The 27327-nt window shown below is 42.8% G+C and overlaps 1 protein-coding gene across 4 annotated transcripts; it reads left to right on the top strand.

The window, feature by feature from the left end:
* Positions 1–38: 38 nt before the first annotated feature.
* LOC122070455 (PRA1 family protein A1-like) lies at positions 39–10836 on the top strand. Of its 4 annotated transcripts, none has more exons than XR_006137790.1 (9): positions 39–409; positions 582–622; positions 705–783; positions 5683–5769; positions 5850–5938; positions 6073–6144; positions 6257–6363; positions 6536–6621; positions 10528–10836. XR_006137790.1 is itself a non-coding variant. In XM_042634612.1 (8 exons), the coding sequence occupies exons 1-7, from the start codon at positions 252–254 to the stop codon at positions 6358–6360; spliced, it is 630 nt and encodes a 209-aa protein (XP_042490546.1). In that variant the 5' UTR covers positions 39–251; the 3' UTR covers positions 6361–6363; positions 10528–10836. The 4 variants fall into 4 exon arrangements, 2 of the variants coding, with proteins under 2 accessions (XP_042490546.1, XP_042490545.1); XR_006137789.1 differs by having other exon boundaries at positions 6257–6392; XM_042634612.1 differs by lacking the exon at positions 6536–6621.
* The last annotated feature ends 16491 nt before the right edge of the window (positions 10837–27327 follow it).

The raw sequence follows: 27327 nt of genomic DNA, 5'->3' as shown, positions 1-27327 counted from the left end.
GTTGTTGCGTGATTGCTTGATTGCTTGATTGCTTGATTGCTTGATTGCTTGCTTGCTTGTTAAATTCTACTCCGCATTCTCAAATTGATCTTCTCCCTTTTCTTTCTTTTTTCAGTTTTCCTGATAGTACACGAATAAAGGGTAAAAACGCTAGTCAGATTGACATCCTCTTCCAAAATTTGAAGGTTTCTTTCTCCCTGAATTGACCACTTCTTTGGCGAACCATCTCTAGGGTTTTTCATAGAGCAAAAATGGATTGGGGGAATGTAACTACGGAAGATCTGATCGATGCTCTTCGTGAAGTCGACTGGTCATCACCTCCTCGTCCTCTCACAGAATTCTTCTCCAGATTCACTTTCCCTAGATCTTATGCCAAATGGAACAGTCGTCTCAAATGCAATCTTTACTAGTACGATCTCGTTCCAACTTCTTTACTGGTTTTCTTAATCCCTAACTTGTTTTTCTACAGTTTAATCCTTTTGTACATTTATTATTCTGTTCCTGGTCATTTAGTTCTTTGAATTCCTGGCCAGAAATTCACCTTTTAATCGTCGTATTTGAATCTTCACTTGTGTTTGCAGTTACCGGACAAATTACTTCATCATGGTAACCTTCATTCTTGGTAAGTGAGCAAGGTATCAGTTAACTGCAGAGGCTTGCTGGTTTATCAGATGGCTTTCTTGATTTATTTATTTTTACCGTAGGGTTGGGATTTCTCAGAAGGCCGGTTGCTATTGTTGCTGCATTCTTAACGGCCATAAGCATTGCTTTCCTGAATGATAGGTACGTGTGGCTCTCCGTACTATTTGATTTTAGTTTTTTGAAGAGGATTTATTTGCTTCGTCAATTCTTGCCCTTGATTGAAGAGCGTATTAAGAATTTGTTCAAAGTAGATATTATGATTATTTGATCGAAATTTTGTGCTCTGATCATGTTTATGTGCCATGAGTTTTGGTGTAAGTCGGGTATTTAAGGTCCTGCTATAGTTTTTGTTATAGTTGTCAAGGTGTCGTCTAAGCATTCATGCGCCTTGGTCACCTAAGCCGGCGCCTTGGTGTACTTCTTGGCATCGCCTTGTGTCTAGGCCCCCTCTAACGCCTTGGGTTGCTTAGACGCCATGACAACTATGGTTTTTGTGTTTGTTCTGTGGATTACCTTAGAATAGGTGTGGGCCTTACATAAACTAATATTCCTTACCATTTTAAAGTCGCCATCATGTGGTTGCCAAAGGAAAGGGCAAAACACATGGAAATCTAGGATTGAGATGCAAGGCAGAGAAAGATTGTTCTATTGGATGCTAAAGTAGCTCAAAAGTGGCCCTTGAAACAACCCTAACGACGTAAAAAAAAATAGACTTATTCAAGTTTCTGGTTGGAGGGTCTCTTCTATCTGTACTGCCGTTAGTTTCCTACAGGTTGGACTGCTAATTTTGGCGAACTTTCAGCTGTTAACATGGTTTCTTTGAAGATTTTATGTTTTGCCTGTTTTAACCAATTTTTTTTTTGGAATTTTGACCCCTGTTGAAGTTGAATTATTTTCCAAAGTTTGCCAGTTTGGATTGAAATTCAAAACACTTCTGCTTTATATGCCATTGATAATGGTGTGGGGGAAATAATGCATTGTAACATGATCAAAACAACTGATGATGCTGCTATTATTCTGCAATAATCTATGTTACCATTCTGATACCTCTTCCAACACTTTGAAGACTTTTCAAAACAAACATTACAAAAGATACATTTTTCCCCCACCCCCCCCCAAAAAAAAGTGCAAAAGATACCAAAATTAAACACAAACAGCACTAAAAAAAAAAAATCAATTAAAATGAGCTGCATTAAGGTCAACATTGAATGCCTTTGGTATGTACTAGAACCTATGTATTTTGGAGTATTTGGATGGTTTGTTCTGATTGATTAAAATATATAAATTCCAGTATTATTGTCTGGACAAAGTTAGGAACTAGTTGGATATGACATGGTGGAAGCATAGTTCCTCTACGTATTTAATATTAAATAGTTAGTTTTAAAGGGAAAGAGAGATCACAAAATTCTGGGATGTTCTTTACCCTGGAGAATATATCATGTTTGGCATGAATTGTAAATAAGATAGAAATCTGTCTGAATAAGAAGAATAATGCTATTTATGGCCTTAGTTTAGAGAATACAACCCATGCATGGGAAACACCTGTTGATTGTGTAGGTTGCTTTATTTATTTATGGGAAATTTACATCCACTTCCCCTCATGTTTGCCTATATTATGTCCTCTCCCCTCAAATTTCGTTTATTGCATTTAAACTCAAAAATCTAACACCATGAGACTGGTATTAGTTTTGAGATTGAAAAGACCTAACTGCCCCTTCACAGATATACCCAACTTATTTTACACTTTGACACATTTTATAAAACAAAATCAAGTCACACAAGCTTTGTCTTCTCTGGCGAAGGTCATAGTTGTCACGGCGTCATGGCGATACAAGGCGATGGAGGGGTGGCTAATTGATTCGGCGATGAATCGCCCGTTATGGCATTGCCATGGCGGTCAAATTACCCATGTGTTATTTTTTATTTCTCCTATCTTCTAAAGTTATTTAGTATGTTACAATCTTACAATATATACCCTATAGCATATAAAATCAACATTAAGCAACATCAAATCATAAAAAATCAACATTAGTCATATCAAGTTATCAATAATCAACATGAATTATTGACATATAGTTATACATCAAGTCATCAAAAATCATAAACATTAATAGGTTCACCAGACTCACACTGCATATATAAACTAAAATCCCAACTTATGGTTGTTTTGCAGTTGCAAGCTTGCACCCAAGTAATAGAGACTAGAGAGATAGAAATCCTACCAAAGAATGGGATATCATCACCAAAAAGCAAAAAAAATAAAACCATAACCAGAGAAGAAACGGAAACCCCCTAATTCTAGTCACTTACCGTCTTACCCAGAACAAATGAAAACCCCCTAATTGCAGAATCGATAAACAGAGAAAAAAAAAAATAGAGAGGAAGTAGTAGCTAGAAGAAGTCGCTAGAGGATCAGTTGCCGGAGTCGGAATGAATGGGTGAAAGCAGTCGCCGGTGGTCTACTCTCTCGTCTTCTCTCAAGCAATAAACTAGAGTCGAGGGTTTGACGATTTGAGACTTTGGGTAAAAAGAAGAATAGGTAAGTAACTTTTTTAGCCTTGTTAACATGTAGGTCCATGTATGAAATTAAGCTACAGCTGCCAATCACAATATTGAAAATAGAATCTTGGGTTAAATAGTGGAAATTGTAAAAAAAATTACCTACTACCGAGAGGCAACTGACTTCGGCTAAAGGTGTCATATGGCGCCCATGGAGTCCGTGTGGCGACGCTTTTGTACTCATGGCGCCTGCCATTTAAGACTCATATAAATCGTAGTACTGATTTACACTCTCCAAAACGCCGGAACGCCTAATTGCCACCATGGCGATACCATTGGCAACAATGGTGAAGGTTTCTCCTAGTCGTCGGACGTTGTGCTGGGATGCCCAGCTGCTTGAAAGGATCTGAATGTTGGGGCAGAGAAGGAAGAATTACCAAACCACCGACCTTTATGTTTATGAAGTTGCCCCCTTATGTATTTTGCCTTCTACCATGCCGCTGCCATGCTTTGTATCCTCCGACTACCACAGTCGACGATGATCGAAGAATCTCTCATCCGACTACCATGCTGCTGCCCCTCCCTCTCCCACGTGCTCTCTTTCTCTCCCTATACATAAATGTCACCTTCATCCTGAAAAACCCATCTCAATTCAAACAAATCCATTGTATCCAAACTGTACTACCACCCTCTCTACATCTTTCTTCTGCCATTGATTCAGGTACAAAACTTTCACGAAACAAGTTCAGGCAATACGAGAACGTAAATAATGCCAAATGTCAAGAAATTAGAGATCAGCCACAAAGGAAATCAAAATCCATTAAAAAAAATCATGAACAGGACAAGAGCGACGATTCCGATAGAGAAAAGACGGCATTTGAATGAAAATTTGAGAAACCTTCAATGACAAAATCGTCCTTATCAGAAAGAATTTCTGTCAGAAAATCACAAAAGGAACTACACAATGAAATAAATCTCCCCCCAATAAAAAAATTCCAGCTACAAGAAACAGTTCAGAAAGTGAATCTCTGATAAATTATTGGGGAGAAAATGCCAATGGGTCACTTGGGTTTGTAGCACAAATCTTGATCGAGAGACACGAAGATGCTCCGTGCGACCTATCCAGAACCCAAAGGACAAGTTTCTCAATCGAATCACAAAAAAATCCAAATGGGAGATTATCTTTAAAATACCTAATAAGGCAGTTCTTGAACATCGGTCGAAGGAACAGAAATACAGAATCCTTCACCCCACCAAAAAAGTTGGGCAGAAAGAATCCATATGCATTCAGTTAGAATTTACCTTCAACTTGCAGGTAGTGTTTGGTTTGAAGATGATGGTTTCATGTATATAGGTTGCCTGAGAATACAGGTAATGGAAAACCACAGGATGGAGAGCTTAGGGCATCACTGTCGCTTGAGAAGCTAAATTAGGGAAGAACGAACAAATTGAAGACCTTAGGGCATCACTGCTTTCATGTATAAAGGCATCAATTTCACTGAAGAAAACCATAGACTCTTCGGAGAAGACAGAGCCATTGGGACTTCTTCCTCGCCGGAGAAGACAGAGCTGCTGAGAAACCTTCGCCAGAGAAGACAGAGTTGCAGTGACTCTTTCCTTGGCTTAAGAAGAACATGTATTCTCTTGTTCGTTGGAAGGTTGAAGCCAATATAGAAGGGCAAAGTGGGTGTTAAGTAAAAAATGGCTCCATTTAACGGATTGGCACTCAAAAGCCTCTCACGGTGTTGGATGTAATATAGGCAAACGCGAAGGGTGGTGGATGTAAATTTTCCTTTATTTATCTATTTTGGTAAGGTGTAGGTTGCTTTATAACTAATGTATGGAATGCAATTTTTCTAAGAGTTCTTTGTTCATCTCTTCGTCCTAGCAATTTCTGAAGGCAGTTTCAGCAATTTACCATATTTTTTTGTCAAAACTTCAATTTTCTTTTTCCGGTTCAGTTGCATTTAGTTTATGTTTTTACTGCAACTAAGTTATCACGTTTTAGTTTTATTCTCCTTCATTATTAATAGAGGTGTGTGCTCAGTGCTCACGACAGATATGTGCACATGCTTCTTTGCCTTAACTCAAATCTTTGTTAGTCATTAAAAGAAGAGGAGAATGGTAAGAGACAAGAATCTGCTGTCTAGAAAGTTCACAGGCTATGACAACTATAGGTAACAGTGAGAATGAAGTGAAGTTGAATGTTCATCGGTGACAAGAAGTGAATCTTACCAAGTGAAAAGGGTTCCTTTATCTTGTGTTAGCATATTTTTCTAAACAATAGAATCATAGTTCTTACTTGAGAACCTAGAATACATTGTTTGTTTGATTGATTGATTCATATATTGTTTTCTTTTTTTAAGGCATAATTCATTTTTCTTTCATAAAGCATCTTTGAGGCTGGGCACGAGCCTACATTCTCTATCTGACTATGTGCTGTACGTTTTCTCTAATAATGATATAATGATAGTTAATATTACTAGTCGATCTTTTGGTTCTTTTTCCTTCATATATTTTTGCTGACAATTAATTTTACAGTTTTGCAGTTACTTTTAATGAGAAGGTAACCAGAACTGTGAGGCAGTTTTCTCCACATTTAGCTGCAAAGATGAGAGCCCCTATAACGTAAGTGGTGTTACTTTCTTGTTGTGTTGTTGAAAAGGTGGATTACTCTGCTGCTTATTGTACTACCTGATTATATGCAGGCCTGTTATTCGTGGGCGTCCATCTGCTAAAAGATCGATTCATATATGCGGACGCCCTCGTTGGATGTTTGTATTGATATTTTCAATAGGTATTTAAACCAGTACACTATAAATTTTTTGGGCTACTGTTTAGATTGTAGAAGTAATTCTGGCTGTTCTTGTAGTATGGTAAATAATGACATTTGCAAATGTTGACCAATCAGAATGTTTCCCTTTTCTGCAGCCAGTTGTCTCTTGTGGTTCACATCTTGTAATCTCCTGACTGTCCTATGGGCATTTGTCATTGGCCTTCTTGGTATGCCCTGCATGTTATTTGGGTTTAATTACTTTTTCTTGTAGCAAATGCATTGTTTTCTCATCTGCTTCTCTTGCCCTCCCCCCCTTTTCCCCCTTTTTCTCCATTCCAGCCACTGTTTTGCATGCAAGCTTTAGAACGCCTAACCTGAAAGCACGCCTGAACACATTCCGTGAAGAATTCCGTGCAGTTTGGCGCAATTATAGTGAACTCTAACTGGTTAGTGCAAGCTGTGGAATTTATGGGATGTGAGTAATCTCTTTCCTCTATTGTTAATATGTTGTATAATCCTAGAACCTTCTTACTGTATGGGAGAAGCCTTCTCATTTGTTTAAATAATGTATTTCATGATTTTACCAGTAACATATGTGCTTCATCTATTTCACTTTAGGAGCCTGGTAGTCGTTAAATCTGGAATTAAACAGCCCAAATATCTGCCACGTGACAGATAAGATGGAAACCAAATTCTGTGGACAGGTAAACCCTAAGGTCCCCCTGCCTATATGTCAAGTTTCAGCCCAAACAGAGTTTGCAAGTTGTATATAAAGCTTTGAAAATATAGGGACTGCAGGAGGGTGCAGGGCATGCATGGTTATGTAGAACTAGGATTGAGTAAAGAAGATATCAAGCCAATCTGTCTCATTTTTAGGGTTTCTGGAACAGAAATAAAAACATATATGAAGGGATTATCAAGTAATGAAATAGGTCTTGAAATAATGTAGAAAACATCCATAAACATCAGAGAAAATAAAATCAGATTAAGCCTTTCTATCGATCTCAGAAGAACCAGATTAGGTCAAAGTAACCCAATCGGATAGTCTTGGGTGATTTCAGATTGCAGCCAATCAAATGGTCCAACATGGCTGAATCTTTGATCGAGTTTCAGTCCTAATGGGAAGGAGATTTTTTTATTCTGATGGCTGGATTGATCTCAGAGAAATAAAGAGTATTGCTCTAGAAATCGGAAAACAAATCAGAAAATAGGTAGTGTGGGAAGAACAGTTGATCAATTAACCTGGGTTGGATTTAGAATGTAACAGAGATCTTTGAATGCTTGAATAACAAATATAAGAAGAATATAATATGAGAGAAATAATCTCTTGGGCTTCATACCGTAGAGAGTCAATTGGATTGAACACCAATTCCATGATCCTTGATCATAGCACTAGACAAATCTCCATGGAGAAGACAGTACCAATTGTTCTTGTCAAGATCTTGGGCTCTATGGAGCCTTTGCATTGTATTTATAAGTAAACAATTTTGGGGGAGGGAGGGCAAGTTCTCTAATTGGAAAGTCACAAAATAGAAACCTGCAATCAGTTGCCTATTACAAAAGGTTCTAAGAAAATAGAAGCTACTCAAAAAAAAGAAACTTTTGATAAAGGAAACTAAAGTTTCTTGTCTACTAAGACAACAACTGTTACAACTTAAATTGGACCATTTGGTTCAGGTAAAGAACTGAACCAGACCAAACAAAACAAAACAACTAACACAAAAGAAATCCAAATCATGGGCTGCTGGTCAGCCCTACTCACTAGGCCTATTGAGGCCTTCTTTTACTCCTTGAATATGTCTTCAGTTCTGCATCACATGGATTGCTGAAAAATAGAAGGATGCATATACATGAGAGGATATTTTATTAAATCCAAGTTTGAAATTTGACTCATGGCTAATTTATAAGGTGTACAACTAAGTCAACGGTCAGTTATCCAAAACCAACTGTCCACATGGCCCAAAATGGTGGACTATTCGGATAAGCTTATCCAAATAGATCGATAAATTTACAGTCTCAAATTAAATAGGCTTTGTAACAGCACCAACCGCATGGATAAATTTTGACCTTCTAAGTAGCCCCAAAGAAAAAGGGACTGAAATAACCCATATGATAACTTTAAAAAATCAGATGTATTCTCCAATGTTGCATTCTTCCTTGAGTTGAGTATGGACTTTCAAGAAGAAACACAACATTTTCTCGAGTGATAGATGCTCCTGTATGAAAATTTATGTATATATCTCTAGGGTTGGAAACTTGGTGGGTTGGGTGGCCTATGACTCATTTAAACAGGACTTCATCCCTTAATCCAATGGGAAAAAAAATACCTAAACCCGAATAAAATTATATACCACCCATTAAATGTTTTCTTTAACATTTTCATTATTAAATTTGGATTCTTATGAATTTTTTGTGTTATTTCCCTAGCTGCTGACCTAACCCTGGCACTTCACCAACCAGCGCTGCATATCATTGGGTCCATGTATAACCCAAGTTGCCATGCCCTGCTTGCAACAAATAAACTTATATTCTCCAATTTTACCTTCACCTGGCTGGTCATACTTACCCAAGCCACTTATTTTATTTATGAAAATATTATGTTATCTCTTTTATTTCCAAAGTGGTAGGTTACGTATGAGTAGAGTCAGTTTAGATATCTTTCCTTTTTGAGTTTGTTTCACTTTTAGAGTCTAGGTAGGACTTAGGAGTTTTGCTTTCTTTTTAAATACTTGCTTGTAACTGATTGAGAAGATGGAAAATAGAAGATGAATTGAGTTTATGGTTGTGAGTGCCAGTGTGGCCAAAGAGTGCATGCGATCCTCCCCCCCTTCTTTGTGCGAATCCTGTCTCCATAAAATGCAACTCTGAGTCATCTCAAGGATTCTTCCCTACCCCTACCGACCTTTCATCAACTTGGTATCAGAGCTGAAGGATCCTCTCCTTCGTTCTCTATTCCTGTTCCATCTTCCTGCCCCTTTAATTTTCTCTTTTCCTCTCCCAACCCCTCTTTCCCCTTTACTGTTCTACTATATCAACAGTAAATCCACCTCTTTACACTTGCTGCAACAACCATCTCCTGCTGTGAAAAAAAAGAAAAAGAAAAAAAGACCTGCTGAACCCGTGGACTGATCCAAACCCATTTGGTGTGCATTTCTTTCCTTTTTAGAGTCTAGGTAGGAGTTTTGCTTTCTTGTAACCGATTGAGAAGATATAGAATAGAAGATGAATTGAGTTTATGATTGAGTGGCCTGTATGGCCAAAGAGTGTGCGAGGGGGCCCCCCCCCCCCCCCCCCCGACTTTCTGTGAATCCTCTCTCTAGTGTAGAGTCAAGTCACAAGGGACTTAACAGAGGCAGGATCACATAACAACAATAGTAGGACTGATTACAAGATATGTAAAATCCAACAAAGTGTAAGAAACACAGCCCCCCAAAATTTAGATACAATAAGATTTAGAAATTTCCCATAATAGACCCTTACAAAAGATAACAATTCCTGAATAATATTAGATCTGAAAATAGAGTCAACTGAGACTAAAGAACTTAAAGAACTAACATAAGCTATGGGGAAAATAACAAGAAAAAAGAAGAAAGGTTGTGGATAGAAGAGGATGGGGATAGAGGCGATAGGGGTGGCTCTCTCAGCCTGGGTCTCTCACCCTCAGCTCTCTCAGCTGATCTCACAGTCTCTCTCAAACAACAGGTTTGCAAGCAAACACCTCAAGAGTTTCATTCATTTCTAGTCTCCTACAAGCTTACAATTGAGGGTATTTATAGGCTAATTGTAGATAAGCTAAGCCTCCCTTATTGACTTTAGTAGACTTTGGAGGCTGATTGTGAAGACTTTAGGGCTGGTTGGTGAAGACTTTGGGGCTGGTTGGTGAGTGAAGACTTTAGGGTTGGTTGGTGGAGACTTGGAGAATCTACAAGCTGTCCAAAACTGTCCTCCCAAGAGGTGGACTGCCTGAGACTGGACTATCCAAGAGGTGGACTGCTTGGGCCAGCACTGAACCCTCTCTTTTAACGGTTTGATTTACATCACTCTCCCTCCCCTGCAACTCTGAGTCATCTCAGGGATTCTTCCCTACCCCTACCGGCCCTCCATCAAGGGGGAGGGGGGGGGGAATTGGTGGATTTAACTGAGCAATAGGTCAGTGGATATGAGTTGGCTCATGGTTTGGGTTGGTTTTTGCAACCCCTGATATAGGATGTAGAAATTTTGTGCTTTGGGTGTGATATATAGGTGGATTTCATATGAATAGTAGGTCAATTGTCAACAACCTTCTACTCTTTTCTGATTCATCTTGGATTATTAGAAGAAATGTTTGTTTCCTGTTCCTTTGAAAGGGGAAGTCCGTTAGCTAAGAATCCATTATTTAGCTCATTGTTGTCACAAGGACTTGTAGGATGGTGCATACTGCTGCCTAGGTATTCACAAGTTGTGGGTGTTGGATCACCCTTAAGATTTGAATGCAAGAAACTGGCATCACAAGATACTGTTTTTTCAAGGTCATTATTAGCTTTTGGAATTTATTTATTTATTTTTTTCCTGTTGGGAAGGGCTGGGGTTAAATATTGGTTGTGATGTTGATGAAATTTCTTTTGTTGTAGGGCTGAACTGCTGCTGCTGCTGCTGCTTGTATTCTTACAAAGAAGCTGCTGTATCGGGATCCCCTCTAGTAAGTGAAGGCTGCATGTTTGTACAGATCATCGGGTTGTAAATCTCTTACAGATCTAATTTCTGTAAAACCAGTTGTTTGCTATGTCTATGAACAAACACTTCAGGATTCCTGCGCTAACTTATGAGTTCTTGGGACTGGTGAGGACGCCTATTTTTTCTGTTTACTAGTTCCTATCATTTTGTCTTTGTAATGGTGATTGATCTTTATCTTTTATTTATGAACCAATTTTTCCTGTTTATTCCCTATCCATCTGCTGTTGTAGAAATGTCCTATACCCATATAAAGGATCCAAATTTAGGTGGTGGAAAGCAAAGATTTAGGGAAGCCAATTGATATCCATGGTCTAAAATACCAGGATCAGAAGAGCTACTGCGCTACAATTCGGCGACCCACAGCTCTGCCAATTGATATCCACATGGACCAGGGGTGGGATAATCTCTGGCTATACAATAGGGTAACTGAACACACAAGAGTCTAAGCAGCAGTCTGAGAGGATGTATGCCACTGGGCTGGCCTCCTGGTGCTGAATCTAAAGCTATGGTGAGAGTTCAACAATTTGGTTTTGATGCAACAATGGAGTCTCAATCCTCTGGAATGAGTGATGCAAGGGTTCTCCTGCGTACCTTCTTTGAATTGAAGGGTGAAACGTAAGTAGGTGATGTAGTAAAATTTCCGGGTTCAGCCTTTCAGATGCCATTGATTAGAATAGCCTCTGATGGTGTGAACCTCCAGTGTAGAGGGATTATGCGTCTGTTGGGCATGCTAATGAACTGCCAATACTTGCTTAACCTTCACTTTTGTGGTATTGGAAAAGGGTGTCAATCAGGATGGTTACCGGTATTTGGTGTTTTGCAGGGGAGAAATTTATGGGTCCTAGACCATTAACTAGGTGGCAACTCCCCAAACCCAAACTTCTCTTTAAACATGTAAGAGAGGGTGATATCAGAATTGGTGAGACTTGGTTCACTGCTCCCTCGGATGTACTTTTCCCCTTACCCCCACAGAAGGTCTTTTAGAAATAGAATGCATAAGCAAGATCTGTAGGGGCGAGAGAGCTTGGATTCTCGGATTCCATAATGACATGAACCATAAAAAACAATACTACCTTCTCTCCATCTTTGGTTTGTTGCATCATAAATAAATGGGATACTAATCTCTATTGGCTTGTTCAGCCCTCCTACGTCTTTACCAGTCCTACTTTGGGATGTATGTAGCTTAGTGAATACTTACTGATGAGGCAAAATCGGACCACCACATCAGCACGAATGAGTCAAAGCCACATGCCCGAGCTCTCACCTCAGCAACATCTAGGCCGAACTCTCGCCTCAGCCACATCTAGGTCGAGCTCTAACCTTGGTCGCATCCAAGCAGAGCTCTAGCCTTGGACTCTCTAAGATCGAGCCCCCACCTCGGGCTCCTAAGGGCCGAGCTCTTGCCTCAGACTCTCTAAGGTCGAGCTCCCAACTCGGTCTCCTCAATATCGAGCTCTTACCTCGGTCTTCCTAAAGGTTGAGCTCCCACCTCGGTCCCCTACAGCCGAGCTCATGCCTTCGACAATCTCCAGGGTGGCCATGAACTAGCAGAAGCCATAACCCACTACAACACAACCAATAGAACATGGGAAACTAGGAACCACCAACCGTAAAAGTCGCATACAGGAGTCCAACCACCCCTAAAACTCAGAATGACTGTCACTCAAGAGTCCCAAACGCTCACGAAAGAAGAATATCCATGGGATCTTTCCTGGAATTTGGGCATATTCTTAGGATTAGACGAGGTGGACTGTTGGTCAAAGTTGGACTCTCCGCAAACGAGACCTTAGGGTTCACAACCTATAAATAGCAAGGTAAGCCCCTAGAGAAGGGATCGAACACTCTTTTCATTAAAAATTCTCTTAAATAACTATTTCGGAGAAATTCTAACTTAGACATCAGAGAGTCCCCCGTCGGGTCAGCCCGGCTCTCTTTTGTCTGCTCTCTTGTGCAGGTCTAGCGTGGAGTACCCAGTCTTGCAAGGAAGGTCATCCGGTCAAAGTTTACCGCATCAGATTGGCACCGTCTGTGGGAACTTGAAACTAAAAGCCTTCGAAATCAATGCATTTGCACAGTGAACTCGATCTCGATGGTCTTGACGTCCACAGACAACAGACGATCCTCCTATGGTAGGACCTGGGCATCCCACACCAATGGAAGGACTTGCACCGCTCCTGAGGTGGGTGCCACAGGGGAGCAAGCACCGACGGCAAGACCACCGACAACGGCCACTCAAGGCGACCCGGTGAGGAACTACTCTGTTTTCGAGCCCATAGAGATCACTGAACAAATCCAAGATCTGCAGAGGTAGATGCTCGAGACCAACAACCTTGTGAGGACGCTCATCAGGCAGTTTGGATCAACCTTGCCAGACGAAGTCACATTGGCTCCATGAGTCCTCGTAGGCATGAGAACTGACAAGAGCCATTACAGAATTCCTGGCCTGAGCATAACGAACTTCCATGTGCAACGAGGCCACATGGCAATAGCGTGACCCCTCCCGTGGAACCAGGTCGACGTCCTAGGCGTTCTGCTTGTGAGTCTGGTTTCCCTCCTATGGAGGCCAGTAGTGGTTGGCCCACTTGCACTCAGCCACATACTGAAGATCACGTCGAACCGGAAGCCTACCGATACCCAGGGCACCAAAGCTGTCACAGGGACCGAGCTGACCACAAGAGGGAACCCACATGGAAGTCCACCCTGGCCACGCTTGCAGCGATTGCTCATAGTCGATTAAGAGAGGCAAGATCTAGAAAGGCGCTTGTAGCAGCTGGCAAAGAAAGTAGAGAGCCTCCAGAAGCCGATACCAAGCTTGACAGTAGGTGTAATACCCTACTTCTTAAACCCGGTCTGATTACACGGTTGACACGGTTTAACCATGCAGGACCCGAACCGGAGAGAGTTAAGGCGAGTTCCTTATGGACCATGATGGCAAGGGTGACCTTAAACACAGGCTGGCCAGACAAGTCCAAGCCAGTGCCAGAGGAGACGGGAGTACCCAAGCCATGTACATGCACATATCATAAGGTCATGTACGGCTAAAGCAGGTATGTAGCCATATCTTATGGCGCATACGTATATTACATCTTATGCCAAGAGTGAGATTCGTGCCGAGGGTCGAACTCTATCAAAATCTCACTTGTTGGCCAAGTTTTGGCCCTCAGGTGGGCGGTCACAAGTGGGCGCATCCGCCCACCTGAGTGACCCACCCATGAGGTTACAAGATGTTTTAAAAGGTATAAATAGCTATCTTATGTTTTCCTTTTTCTTTTTCTCATTTATGACACTCGGACGTTTGGTGAGAAGAGTAAAGAGGAGAGAGAAAAGAAGGGAAAGAAGAGGACAAGAGAAGGAAGAGGAAGAAGAGATGGATTTCAGCGGCGCCGAGGCTTGATCTTTCCATTCCGACGCCGGAAGAGTGATCTCCAATACGAGATCTACGTTTAGAGGTGAGCAAAGGCTAGGTTCCTTAAACTTTCACCATACCCAAGTAAAACCCTTGATTTGGGTAGAGTTTCTTGAGGTCTTGTAAATCCCCCTTGAGATGATGAATCTAAGGTTTAATAGATGATCTATGTGTTGATTTTGAAGGATTTGAAGAAGTGCTTACAAAGTTGGCAAAAGCATTGGTGATTTGAAGTGATTTTGGGGTTTGAAGGAGTTCTTGAGCAAAGAAGGTAAGATGGCTTTCCATCCCTTAAATCTAACATAGATCTAGGCTAGAACCATTTTATGAGACCTTGAATGTGTGGAAAATGGGTTGGGAAGAGCCCCATTTGATTCCCCAAAGGTTGGGGAAGGTTTCAGGCGAAAACGATATTTTCCCGCTAAGACCGGTGGGCCAAATGGCTCGCCTGAGGGCACCCGCCTGAGAGGGCAGACCCTTGGGGCCAACCTGCGGGCCCAACCGGTGGGCCAATCGGTGGGCCACCCTGCCCGCTGGTCTTAGCAGGACCCTCAGGCCTAACCGGTGGGCCCAACCGATGGGCCAACCGATGGGCCGACCTGCCCGCCGGTCATGAACGGTGGGTCTGACTGGTGGGTCAGACAAGTGGGCTGTCTAACCCACCCGAGAGGCTCCTAACGTGATTTTTACGTCTGAACGGACCCAAAACGGACGTGTGACCTTCTTTTAGGATTCTAAACATGATTTTGTCATTGGGTCGTGTTAATTTTGATCCCAAAATGGTGAAATGCTAACCCCATTCACTTATGTTAGGTTCACCAACACGTACGCTTCTCGCACCGGATCTCACCCGTACCGAGCGTGAGTCCTTGTATACTACAGGTAAGTGGGGAGAGGACGTTTGACCTTATTTTAAGGCTTGTTGTGCATCATCCCATTGTATCTAGATTAGCTATGTCATCATGCAAATTATATGTAGCTTAGGCATCATCACATTATCTTATGTCATGTGTGTTGTGATTATTTTCTAAATGTTAAATGATGATGTGCTTATGAGATGAATGTTGACATCATTGTGCATAATGCATTAATAGACTAGATGCCGTAGTCGACTTAGAAACGAGAGCATTGGTGGCCCGTGGAATGGGACGCAGAGGCACTATGCAATCGTACTATGTCATATAGGAGCATGCGGTGTAGGATTATCACCTTCCCGTGCTACGACCCTTCCCAACAGAGGTTGAGGTGTTGGGTTATCATTTGGGGGGAAGCAGTGGTCACAGTTGTCGGGTCACTATGGCGGTTAGACATACGTCCGGTTGGTCATTAGGACAGTCGGCAACCCCGGTGGTATATTCAAGAGGACCAATTGTACTGCTTTTAAATTGCTAGAGTCAACACCTTTAATTTCTGTCATTTACTTTATGTTGAGAGCCAGTGGTCGGCATGTTTTACTTTTCTGAGTACTCACGGTGGGCCTTCTCCGATAGCCCTATGGGCGTATCGCAGGATGGAGTTTGTGGCTCGTACCCGAAGTATACGCGCACTGTGGTTGTAGTAGCACTAAACCAAAGACTTAGTAATGTTGATTAGGTGAAAGTGAATAAAATGAAGTGCATAACATATAGTGCATATGGTTGTGATTTGTTGTGTGGACTGCTGTGTGGTCCTTCTTTTCACTTACTGAGCTAGTGAGCTCATCCCACGTGTGCATATCTTTTAGATGATTTTGTAGGTCATCAACCTGAAGAGCACGGGTCGGGCCCCACAGTTGAGTTCCCTAAGGAGGATTGGTGGGTCCCTGAGGAATTAGAGCACGGCACGGATTGCTCGTGCGAGGGCTGTGCTGTGGGACCACAGTTTTGATGCCGAGCTGAGCTTCACTTTTGATACCGAGCTGAGCTTCACTTTTGATACCGAGCTGAGCTCCACCTTTGATACCGAGCTGAGCTTTACCTTTGATTCCGAGCTGATCTCTACTTTTGATACCGAGCTGAGCTGTATCCTTTGTGTTTTCGATGATCCCTTTTTTGTACTTGATATGTAAATTGTATTTTTTTGTGTAAATATCATGCCTGCGGGCCCACATGTACTTAATTATGTATTACAATTTGGGTATCAAGTATAATGGGAATATTTACAGGTAAATTAAGTCTTCCGCTGAACTGATGAACACTTTCTTAGTTGTGTGTATGCTGTGGTGGGATACTGTATCAGATGATCCTGGCCGGTTTGGGTTAACCGGTGTTAACCCGGTCACCGGTCCGATTCTGTGTGAACGGGGTGTGATAGTAGGTCTTGCCCACAATGCCTTATCAGACGAAATAATGGACACAGAGCACCCTTGGAATTTTGTTGTACCCACCTTCAAGACATACAATAGGACCACAGACCCATCTGATCATCTATTGTACTATAGCTCGGTCATGACAGCACACGCCAAGTTAGAGGTCATGCTCTGCAGAGCTTTCACAGCATCCTTAAAGGACGCAACCCTCCTTTGGATGTCCAGCCTAAGACCTAAGTCCATACGAAGTTACGATGAACTCACAAAGGAATTTCTTGCAAAGGTTATAGGCAAGCATGAGGCAACTCCGATGCCCAGTAATGTGATGAACATGAGGCAAAGGTCTGGTGAGCCCATACGGGAGTTCCTTCCTCGGTTCACAAAGGCCACTCTTGAAGCAAAATGGGTCATATAGCTCATTGTGCAATGGGATTACACACCCGAATCTAGTACTCTCCTTGGCTCTTGACCCACCGGTAGTAATGCCAGATTTTTTACGGAGGTATAATCAATACACCAACATGAATGACGTACTGGCAGCCAAAGGGTTGGTGGAGAAACCCGAGTCGGAGAAAAAGAGAACTCAGTGTCCAAGGGAGGAAGATTGGGAATACAAGAAAAGCAAGCTTGATCATTCAACAAACTGAGGAGATGCCCCAGAAAGGTACAAACTAGACAGGACAATAATCAATATCTTGATGGAGATCCAGGATAAAAACGACCTGCGTTGGCCCCGACTTATGGTCGCTAAACTTGAGGAGAGAAATCCCAACAAGTACTGCAGGTACCACAAGGATCATGGGTATGATATGGAGGATTGTAAAGCTTTGAAGAGGGAAATTGATGAACTCATCAAGGCTTGCTATTTGAATAAGTATTTAAAGAAAAAATTCAGAGAACAATGGAGAAGTCTAGATGAGGCCAAGCCTACAGAAATCGAAGCAAAGTGTAGAACAAGCCGATCTCCAGGTTAATCATCCCACGGGATCGTCCATCCTAACAATCCTTGGGGGCCCTGCAGTAAAGTCAGTATGAAAGGCGAAGGCCCATGCCCATTTCGTTTGCATCACTGAATAGTTAGTGAAAGCGACCCGAGTGGACCTTGTCATCACCTTCTCAGATTTCGATCTAGAAGGGTTAAACTGGTTGCATGATGATGCAATTGTCATCCAATTGGTTGTCGCTAGTAGCCCGTTCCACCGAGTGTTGGTTGACACTGGTGCATCGATCGACCTCATGGCATACAAAGTTTTCCAGAAACTTGGCATGGGCCCAAGCACGTTGAAGCCCATGAGTGGCCCGTTGTATGGATTCTCTGGCTCCCCATCAGAAATCGAGGGTACCATTGAGTTTCCAATAACCATTGGGCATGATCTAAACACAGCCACAACAATGGTGAATTTCATTATAGTAAAGGTGGCTTCTCCATACAATGCCATTCTTGGACGACCAGGGCTTAACAACATAGGTGCAGTCATTTCCACGAATCATATGAAGGTTAAGTTCCCAAAGCAAAACGGAATTGGATAATGCAGGTCGAGCCAACGCGAGTCAAGAGAGTGCTATGCTAACTTCGTCAAAGCCACAAAGAGTCGATGTGTGGGCCTAGCCTACCTTGTGGAAATCAAGGACATGAGGGAAGAGGAAAAAATGCACCGAGCCGAGCCAATTGAGGAACTATTGACTATTCCATTTTGTCGTACCGAGCCAATGAAGATAGTGCAGGTTGGAGCATTACTGAGTTGGGAACATCAAAAGGAAATTATGAGTTTCCTCCAGGCTAATCTAGACGTGTTCGCATGGAGTTCATCAGATATGCCAGGAATCCCAAGGGAAGTAGCTGAGCACAGCCTCAATGTGTCACACCCCACTCTTGGTAGACCTAACTTACCATTAGGAATACCGGCGGTGTGAGTAAGACACGTATCTGTCTTATAAACCTACTAGGATCTCTGATGGCAATACCTTAACATTTTCACAATCTCACAACACAAACCAGTATAAGTAGTGGAATCAGAGTATAGTAGCGAAGTTTATAAATAAAATGGGGAAACATGTAATGATAATATAATAGCAATAACCGAGTTATTCTATTACATTCATCCATGACATATACTATAATCTCAAGAAAATATACAATCCACAACTATATTCAAAAGTATCACAATATGATGTACAATCTCACGGTGTGGCGTAAGCACAGTGGTCACAAGCACAGTCCTGATCTGCTCCTCCGCTTCTAGCATCCTCCAATTGCTCACACCGTACTCTGACCTAGAAGATACTGGATCACCCGCCATCGGCACCACGGTACCTGCATCATCATCTAAAAAGGGGTGTAAACGTGGGATGAGCTTTCCAACTTGTTCAGTGAGGGGTGGGGTCAAGCACATCCAAGTAAGTTAATAGCAACAATATTTATGATGCATGATTACGAAAATTAAATACATAGTCCATGATGCTCATGATGCAGTTCATTTATTTATTATCCACCTAACAATACGAACTAAGTCTGATAAATGCTATTACGGTGCATTAGGCTGTATCCCTCGTCTCGGAAACGACATTGACTATGCAACGATACCAACCCTAGCCATGATTAAAAGCCTATCGGTCCCCGTATGCATCAATGGGTTACCCAGTAAACCCCTGATAACCCCCTCCTGACAGTCACGGTATCGATAACACATCGGCCACGCTGGACAGGTTTCTGCCTCCGGTAACAATCACATCGTACCACAGGAGTGGCACTTCGGGAAGGCTCATCAAACATACCACAATGGGTTACCCAACACCTCAACCCCTGTTGGCAAGGGTGCATAGCATAGGGAGTGATACCTAACCACATATATACTACATACCTTCATAATGATACAATTAGTATGGATTACATGATACCGGAGAGACCTCGGCCACAAAGTGTAACCCATCTCCAAATACAGTCTCGGGTACACGATACCAGAGAGACCTTGGCCATAAAGTGTAACCCAAGACCATTTACCTAATCTAGCATGAAAATAGCAGTCGAGTATGGACTACGCAACATCGGCAAGACTTCGGTCACGAAACGTATCCATTTCCAAATGTAGTCCCGGGGTACACGATACCAGCGAGACCTTGGCCACAAAGTGTAACCCGCGACTACAACTAACTCTAATACAATAATCAATACATGAATATAACATGCATATGGCAATCACGGCACCAGTATCACCTCGGCCATGCCGGATTCCGTCTCACACATGCACACCCATCCAAACACACAGAGATCACAGTATCAGTACCACCTCGGCCACACCAGATCATACATTTCCATACAATTCATATCATGATCGTTAAATGATAATTTCAATTAAACATATAATTCTAAGCGTATGAGCAATTAAATAATTAATAAACATTTAAAAATAAACACAGTCCATCCCTCACCTATTTTACGATCGGTCGTGTTGGGGTTCAAGTACGACCACTGATCGATCAATTCAATTATGGCTTTGGGGTACGTGCACGTCACTATCCTAGACACAAGGGGATCGTACATCAATACACGTCGAAAACACCGGGAGGGACCCACACAGGTCACCCCCCAAAATGTACAGACATTGTCCTTAAGTGAAAGTACTATCACCGGAAACAACCACCGAAAATATCAAGTCTGTTTTCGATGGAGGTGACAGAGAGCACATAAGGCAACAAGTCCACCGGAAATATGCCATCGAACATAGACCCAGTGGATCCAGTGGGCTGTTTTCGGTGGAGGTATAGGGCAGTCCAACAATTTGGGACTTTCAGGCTCGGGCCTGATTGTCAGGATTTGATCCATGGAGTTTGTAGGGGATGTCCCTAGTATCATTCTAAGCCAATAAAATTCTATTTCCATCGAGCCATATGGGAGATACATCGATTGAATGATCGAAACCCTAGTTGGTCTTTTGGCATTACATGTTGCTGGAGCTCACCGGGCTTGGTTCAAGCTCGGCAACAACACCGGGAGGGTATAACACCCATACCACAACCCTAACATGGTGTGTAAACTAAGATTCCATTCATACCTAGCTTTTTCTAGGTCAAAATGAAGAGAGAGTGGCATGGGAGTTTGCACTTACCTCCGATAGCGATTTTGACAACAAGGCGGCAGCCGGCACCAAGGTAGGCCCTCAATCCCCTTCTCCTTCCTCTTCTTCTTCTTCCTCTCCTCTTTCTCTCCTCTCCTACATTGGGCACAAGGGGAATGAGAAAATGAATCCTCATTTCCCAACTTATAACTTAAGTTGGGCCTTAGGGTCCATTTGGTTTGGACCCCTTTTGAACCAATCGGGTTAAAATGAGTTTCGGGGCACGAGGACCCGCACATTTGGGTCCATAAGGTGTTCAAATCAAGAGAAAGTTATGGAGGATGATTTGGGATCATCCAAAACCATTTATGATGCGAGTGGAGGGACCCACGGGCATTAGAACCTCGACTGTAGCTTGTGGACTCATCGAAAACAGGCACCGGATTCATGCCTAGGCTGCTTCTGGTGGCTTATTTTTGGTGGCCAAGATAACTTACTGTCTTGACAACTTACTGTCCCATGGTTGGCCTTGCACTGGTGGCTGCCCTCGGACATGCTCAAGGCCTTTCAGCAATTATGATGCGTGCCAAAAATCAAGTGTGGGGAGTCAGGTTACTTACCATCTGGGATCGAAAGGTATGAATCCCCTTTAGTTAATAGGCATGCAATACACGAACATGTGGGGTCATCTCTATCCCTTCGGCAATACGCAGCAATGAGCCAAAACCTAATCGTACTTTCGATCTCCAATCCGAGGCCTGGCAAAACAGTTCAAATTAGACTGGATTAGGGCACGAGTGCAACATCAAACCACCTTATAAGAATTTCATCCTCAAAATTGAACGTACCTGGAAAATCAAACAATCCAGGATACTGCTTCATCATTTCATCTTCTTGCTCCTTGGATGCTTCCTGTTCGGGGTGGTTCATCCATTTCACCTTGACGAAGGAAACAGTGTCATTGCAAAGAACATGATCCTTCCAATCAATAATCTTCTCTGGATGCTCCACAGGGGCAAAGTCTTCAACCAACTCACGGGGTATGTAAGTCAAGATGTGAGCTGGGTCATAAATGTACTTCCTCAACATAGATACATGGAAGACATCAGATGTACCTTCCAACTCTGGTGGCAAGGCTATCCAGTAAGCTACTAGTCCGATCCTCTCCAATACATTATACGGTGCCATAAACCTTGGACTAAGCTTTCCCTTCTTGCTGAACCGCATAACCCCTTTAACTGGGGAGGATCCGTAAGAAGACCTTGTCCCCAACACCAAACTCCAGATGTTTCCTCCTAACATCTGCATAGCTTTTCTGCCTGGACTGAGCTACCTTGACCCTTTCTCTAATCACATTCACCTTCTCACTGGTAGCCTATATCAAGTCTGGACTCAAAATATGTCGCTCACTAAGCTCATCCCAATAGAGTGGAGTCTGGCCTTTTTTGCCATATTGTGTCTCAAATGGGGACATCCCGATGGTGGCATGATAATTGTTGTTGTAGGAGAACTCAATAAGGGAAATGTGCTAATCCCAACTATAACTCATATCCAAGGCACATGCTTAGAGTAGGTCCTCCAATATCTGAATAGTCCTCTCCGATTGACCATAAGCCTGAGGGTGAAAGGCAATGCTGAAATCCAACTGTGTGCCCATAGCCTTCTGCACACATGTCCAAAACTTAGAAGTGAACCTGGAATCTCGATCAGAGATGATACTAACTGGTACACCATGCAACCTGATGATGTTATCAACATACAACTTAGCCAACTTGTCTATAGAAAATGTGATCTTGATTGGAATAAAGTGAGCTGCTTTAGTCAAGCGGTCCGCAACTACCCAAATGGCATCCATGCCCTTCTGTGTATGGGGTAGGCCTGTGACGAAGTCCATAGTAATATTCTCCCATTTTCACTCCAAAATAGATAGGGACTATAATAACCCATGAGGCCTTTGTCTCTCAGCCTTAACTTGCTAGCATGTGAGGCATCTGGACACATGCGTGGCCACATCATTCTTCATTCCTCTCCACCAGTAGGAGCCTTTGAGGTCCTTGTACAATTTAGTGCTATCGGGGTGAATGGAGTTTGAAGAGCTATGTGCCTCTCTTAAAACTGTCTCTCAAATCACCATCACTGGGCACACACAACCTTCCTTTAAACTTGAGAATCCCGCTTTCAGTCACAGAGAAATCTGGGTCCTTTTGGGTTCCTTTCTGACATTCTGCTATTAGCTTCTGCAACTCTGCATTAGTAACCTGAGCTGCGGTGATCCTATCCACCAGACTAGGTTGTACCACCAATGCTGATAGTGATACGGTGACACCCTCTACTAATAGCTCCAAGTCTAGTTTCCTGGCCTCCCCTAGGAGGTACTCATTGGTGGTCAGTGATGCAAGAGTCAGTGACTGGGATTTCTGACTAAGTGCATCAGCTACCACATTGGCATTTCCTGGGTGGTAGTGGATAGTATAATCATAATCCTTCATCAGCTCTAACCAATGCCTCTGTCTCATGTTGAGTTCCTTTTGGGTGAAGAAGTACTTGAGACTTTTATGGTTACTGAAGATCTCACTCTTCTCACCATACAGGTAGTGTCTCCAGATTTTCAATGCAAAAATCATGCCTACCAAGTCCAAATCATGGGTGGGGTAGTTCTTCTCATAATCCTTCAACTGACGGGATGCATAACCAATGACTTTCCCGTGCTGCATCAATACACAACCCAATCCCAGTTTGGAGGCATCACTATAAACAACCATACCACCTGTACTGATCGGAATAGTCAAAACTGGAGCTGATACCAACTTTTGCCTTAGCTCCTTGAAGCTCTTCTCACAAGCATCAGACCATTCAAATTTTACACCATTCCATGTGAGTAGGGACATCGAAGTAGCAATGCAGGAGAAGTTCTCGATAAACCTTCTGTAGTATCCGGCCAATCTAGAAAACTATGCATGTCTACCACACTCTTGGGAGTCTCCCATTCTAGAACTACCTTCACTTTGCTTGGGTTAACCTCTATACCCTTGGCTGAAACAATTTGGCCTAGGAATTCTATTTGTGACAACCAAAACTCGTACTTGCTGAATTTGGCATAGAGTTGCTTCTCTCTCAGCTGTTACAGTATTAATCTCAGGTGAACAGCATGTTCCTCTGCACTCTTGGAGTAGACCAAAATGCCATCAATGAATACTATCACAAACTTATCTAAGACATCTTGGAATACCCGGTTCATCAAATCCATAAATGTAGCCGGTGCATTAGTCAACTCCAATGACATCACCAAGAATTCATAATGTTTTACCTTGATCTAAAGGCTGTCTTACTGACATCACCATCCTTGATCTTGAGCTGGTGGTAGCCCAATCTAAGGTCGATCTTGGAGAACACATTGGCACCCTGTAACTGATCAAATAAATCATCTATCCTTGGCAAAGGATACCGGTTCTTGATGGTTAGCTTATTAAGCTCTCGGTAGTCGATGCATAATCTCATACTTCTGTCTTTCTTCTTGACAAACAATACTGGTGCTCCCCATGGAGACACACTAGGTTTAATGAATCCCTTCTTCAGAAGTTCTTGAAGTTGCACCTATAATTCCTTCAACTCTGTGGGGGCCATACGGTAAGGGGCCTTTGACACTAGTGCAGAACCAAGGAGTAGGTCTATAGCAAACTTTGTCTCTCGATCCGGTGGCAAGCTTGTCAAGTCATCTAGGAATACATCGGGAAATTTTCTCACCACATCTAGCTCGGTCAATGGCCTAATCTCTATCTCAGTATCCATCACAGATGCTAAGTAGCCTTGACATCTCTTATCCAATAGCTTCTTCATCTGGAGTGCGAATATGATAACTTTCTTGGGTTTCTTGGGCATTTCCCCTTGGAACACAAACTCATCATCATCACGAGATCTGAAAATGATAGCCTTCTCCGCACATAACACATTGGCTCTATATGCGGATAACCAATCCATTCGTAAAATCACGTCGAAGTCGGTCATATCTAACTCCATCAAGTGAGCAATCGACTTATGACCACCTATGGTCATTGGAAAAGGCTCATAAACATAGTTCAAACGCACCACACTTCCTGTAGGGTTGCTCACAGCTAAACATTGAGTCAATCCCTTAGGTGGAATTCTCATCTTCTTTGTAAATGTCGATGACATGAATGAATGCGAGGCTCTTAAGTCAAATAACACATGTGCAGGCAATAATGATATCAATAATGTACCTGTCACTAAATTGGGTATAGCCTTAGCATCTTCTGCAGTGGTAGCAAACACTCTGCCCTGTGGTCTTTGGCCCTGTAGGGGCTGTGCTGGTTTAGGGGCTAAATATATCTGTTGGGGCCTAGGTGGCATAGTGTAGGGTGCATCACCTGGCCTTCGATGGGGGCATGTCCTCGCCACGTGGCCCGACTGATCATATGAAAACATCTCAGGCTCGGTCCCGAAGACTGAGATATAGGACTAGATCAGGAGGACTGGGAAGTCTGACTAGCGTCAGGCCTCTTAAACTGCACTAGAGTTGGGTTGGCATAGGGCACTCAGAAAGGTTTGCTGCGTCCCCTAGAATTAGTAGATCCCATTTGCCTCTTTCCCATTCCTTGCTAAGCAGTGTAGTTATCCCTATGTCGGTCTTCAATAGAGTTGGCCAATTGGACCACCTCAGCATAGGTTTACAGCTTCAACCCCACAATGGTTGACCCAATACTGGCCTCAACCCTTTCTCAAACTTCTTCACCTTGTCTCTATCACCTCTAAGATGATCAAGAGAAAAATGGAATAGCTCCTCGAAAAGTTGCTGATACTCCAGAACAGACCGAGAACCTTGAACCAACTGAGAGAACTCACTCTCTCTCTCTTATCCCGAAAGCTTTCTGAAAAATAGTTCTCAAAGAAGGCCCCTTTGAAGTTTTCCCAAGTAGGGTTCGAGTTTCTGGCTCTCATCATAGGCTCGGTGGCACTCCACCAATCATCTGCTTCATTCTGTAACTGATAGCCCGCACATAAATTTTCTGCTCATCGGTTCAGCCCATCAGTCTAAAAACCTTCTCCATTCCACCAATCCATCTTGATGGATACAACGGGTCTTGCCTCACCTTGAGAAACATAGGGGCCTAAGCAGTTGAAACTTCTCCATCATTTTTGTCAAGTTTGTCCAGCCCTCTACATGGGCTTAAGCTTGTTCCGACATCGGTCTTGCACACGCCAATGCACTTGTGCCCCACTCGATGTTTGAAGGGTAGTTGATCCAACGGGTATTGGAACGGGTGCCAGTGGAGTAGGAGGTGCTAGCGGTGCATTGTGGGCTTCCATTGTCATTTGGATTCTATTATCAATCTCAGCCATAAACTGGTTTTGCCTTTCTTCCACTTCCCGTATCATGTTATTCATGATGGATGCCACATCCTGGGTCGCAAGTATAGGAAGAGCTGGAGGTGTATTGCAAGGTCTACCCCGATTCCATGTAGGGGAAGTGGAAGGCGACGGGCGTGATTAGGATCGGAATCGGGTGTTTCAATGTGACATGATTTCTGCGAAGGAATCCGATTACTGCACATGCATAAACAAGGTTGCATGTTGTTGGAACACATGCATGTATAAGTTGGGTTCGCACATACTAGGATCCGATCATGCACACATCCCAAAGAGGCACACCATCAAAGGAACCAAATAAAAACTTAGATTTGAAAAATAGCATGATTTATTTTTCAAATGAGTCCACTGGAAATAGGGGGTCAAATCACCGAAAATATGGTTTAATCCATCAAAAATATCAGTGGTATTTTCGGTGAGCAAAACAGAGGCCAAATTTCAACTTTTCTTTTCACCGGAAACAGGCACCAGAAGCATGCCCAGTGTTTCTGGTGGCACCAAATCGTCTTTAAATGGGCTCGGGTCTTGGCTTATTCACACAAAACCCTATTTAATCTTGTGAGAAAGGTGTGGAAATGGCCAAGGAGTCTTTTGCTACCCATTCCCTACCTTTCTTGCTCTTTTGCAATCGATTGGAGCCGCATCCGCATCCAAGGTATGTTTTCTCTCTCTGTAACCTAGTTTTTGTGATTTTCTTCTCTATGAGTTTTACATACAGCCATTTAACTAGGTTCTCCATTCTAAATCCTTAGGAATCATCTTACAATGATGTTTGGATGCCATGTACGTACCCGACATGCTCTTATACATGAGAAGCAAGGTGCAACTGAGTAGTTCAACCCTATTCTGTTCCACTCTGTGGTTAAGTGAGACCGTTAGGAGTTCTTTGAGCACCGTAACATTGACCCAGGAGTCTATGTGAGGACTAACAACTTTCGCACGTTCCGTCTTCGTCAATAGTTTGAGGAGATCGGGTGGTACCGCATCCTAAAACCCAATAGATACTACTAAACCACATTGGTCAGGTTATTCTGCTCCAACATGGAATACGTGAACCGGGGCGCCTAAGAGATGTGGATCACCTCCTATATGAAGGGGGTGGAGATCTCCTTTGATATGGGGCAGCTAGCAAATATTTTGATGATCAACAATGCAGGTGATCTAGTGTACTTCCCACCTCAGACTCTAGCATATGAATTTCAAAGTCCCGACACCTTTCAGGAGATCAGTGACATGCTGAATAAAGATGCCAAGGGATGGAATCTTTTAGTTAACTATTTTGCTACTCCAAAGGTTGTCTGCCGTGCGATTCAGCTGAATGTCCTCCCCACCTATGGACATTATAATGAGGTATCTACCCTGCAAGCCTATGTGACATACTGCGTGTACATGGGGGAGCAGATACGTCTGCCTTACCTCCTAATGTGGACCATGGTAACTCAGTTTGAAGGGCAGGATCACCGAGTAGGGAACCTATGCTATGGGAGGATATTAACTAACATCTTTCGTCGCTTTGGGGTGGGCTTGGAGGGTGAGGCACGCTTGGGTGAAGAGGTCACAGACT

The sequence above is a fragment of the Macadamia integrifolia genome, unplaced genomic scaffold, assembly GCF_013358625.1.
Source record: "Macadamia integrifolia cultivar HAES 741 unplaced genomic scaffold, SCU_Mint_v3 scaffold928, whole genome shotgun sequence".
In the NCBI taxonomy this organism is placed as follows: Eukaryota; Viridiplantae; Streptophyta; class Magnoliopsida; order Proteales; family Proteaceae; genus Macadamia; species Macadamia integrifolia.
The sequence above is the reverse complement of the archived record's forward strand: the minus strand, read 5'-3'. Positions and strand labels throughout refer to the sequence as shown.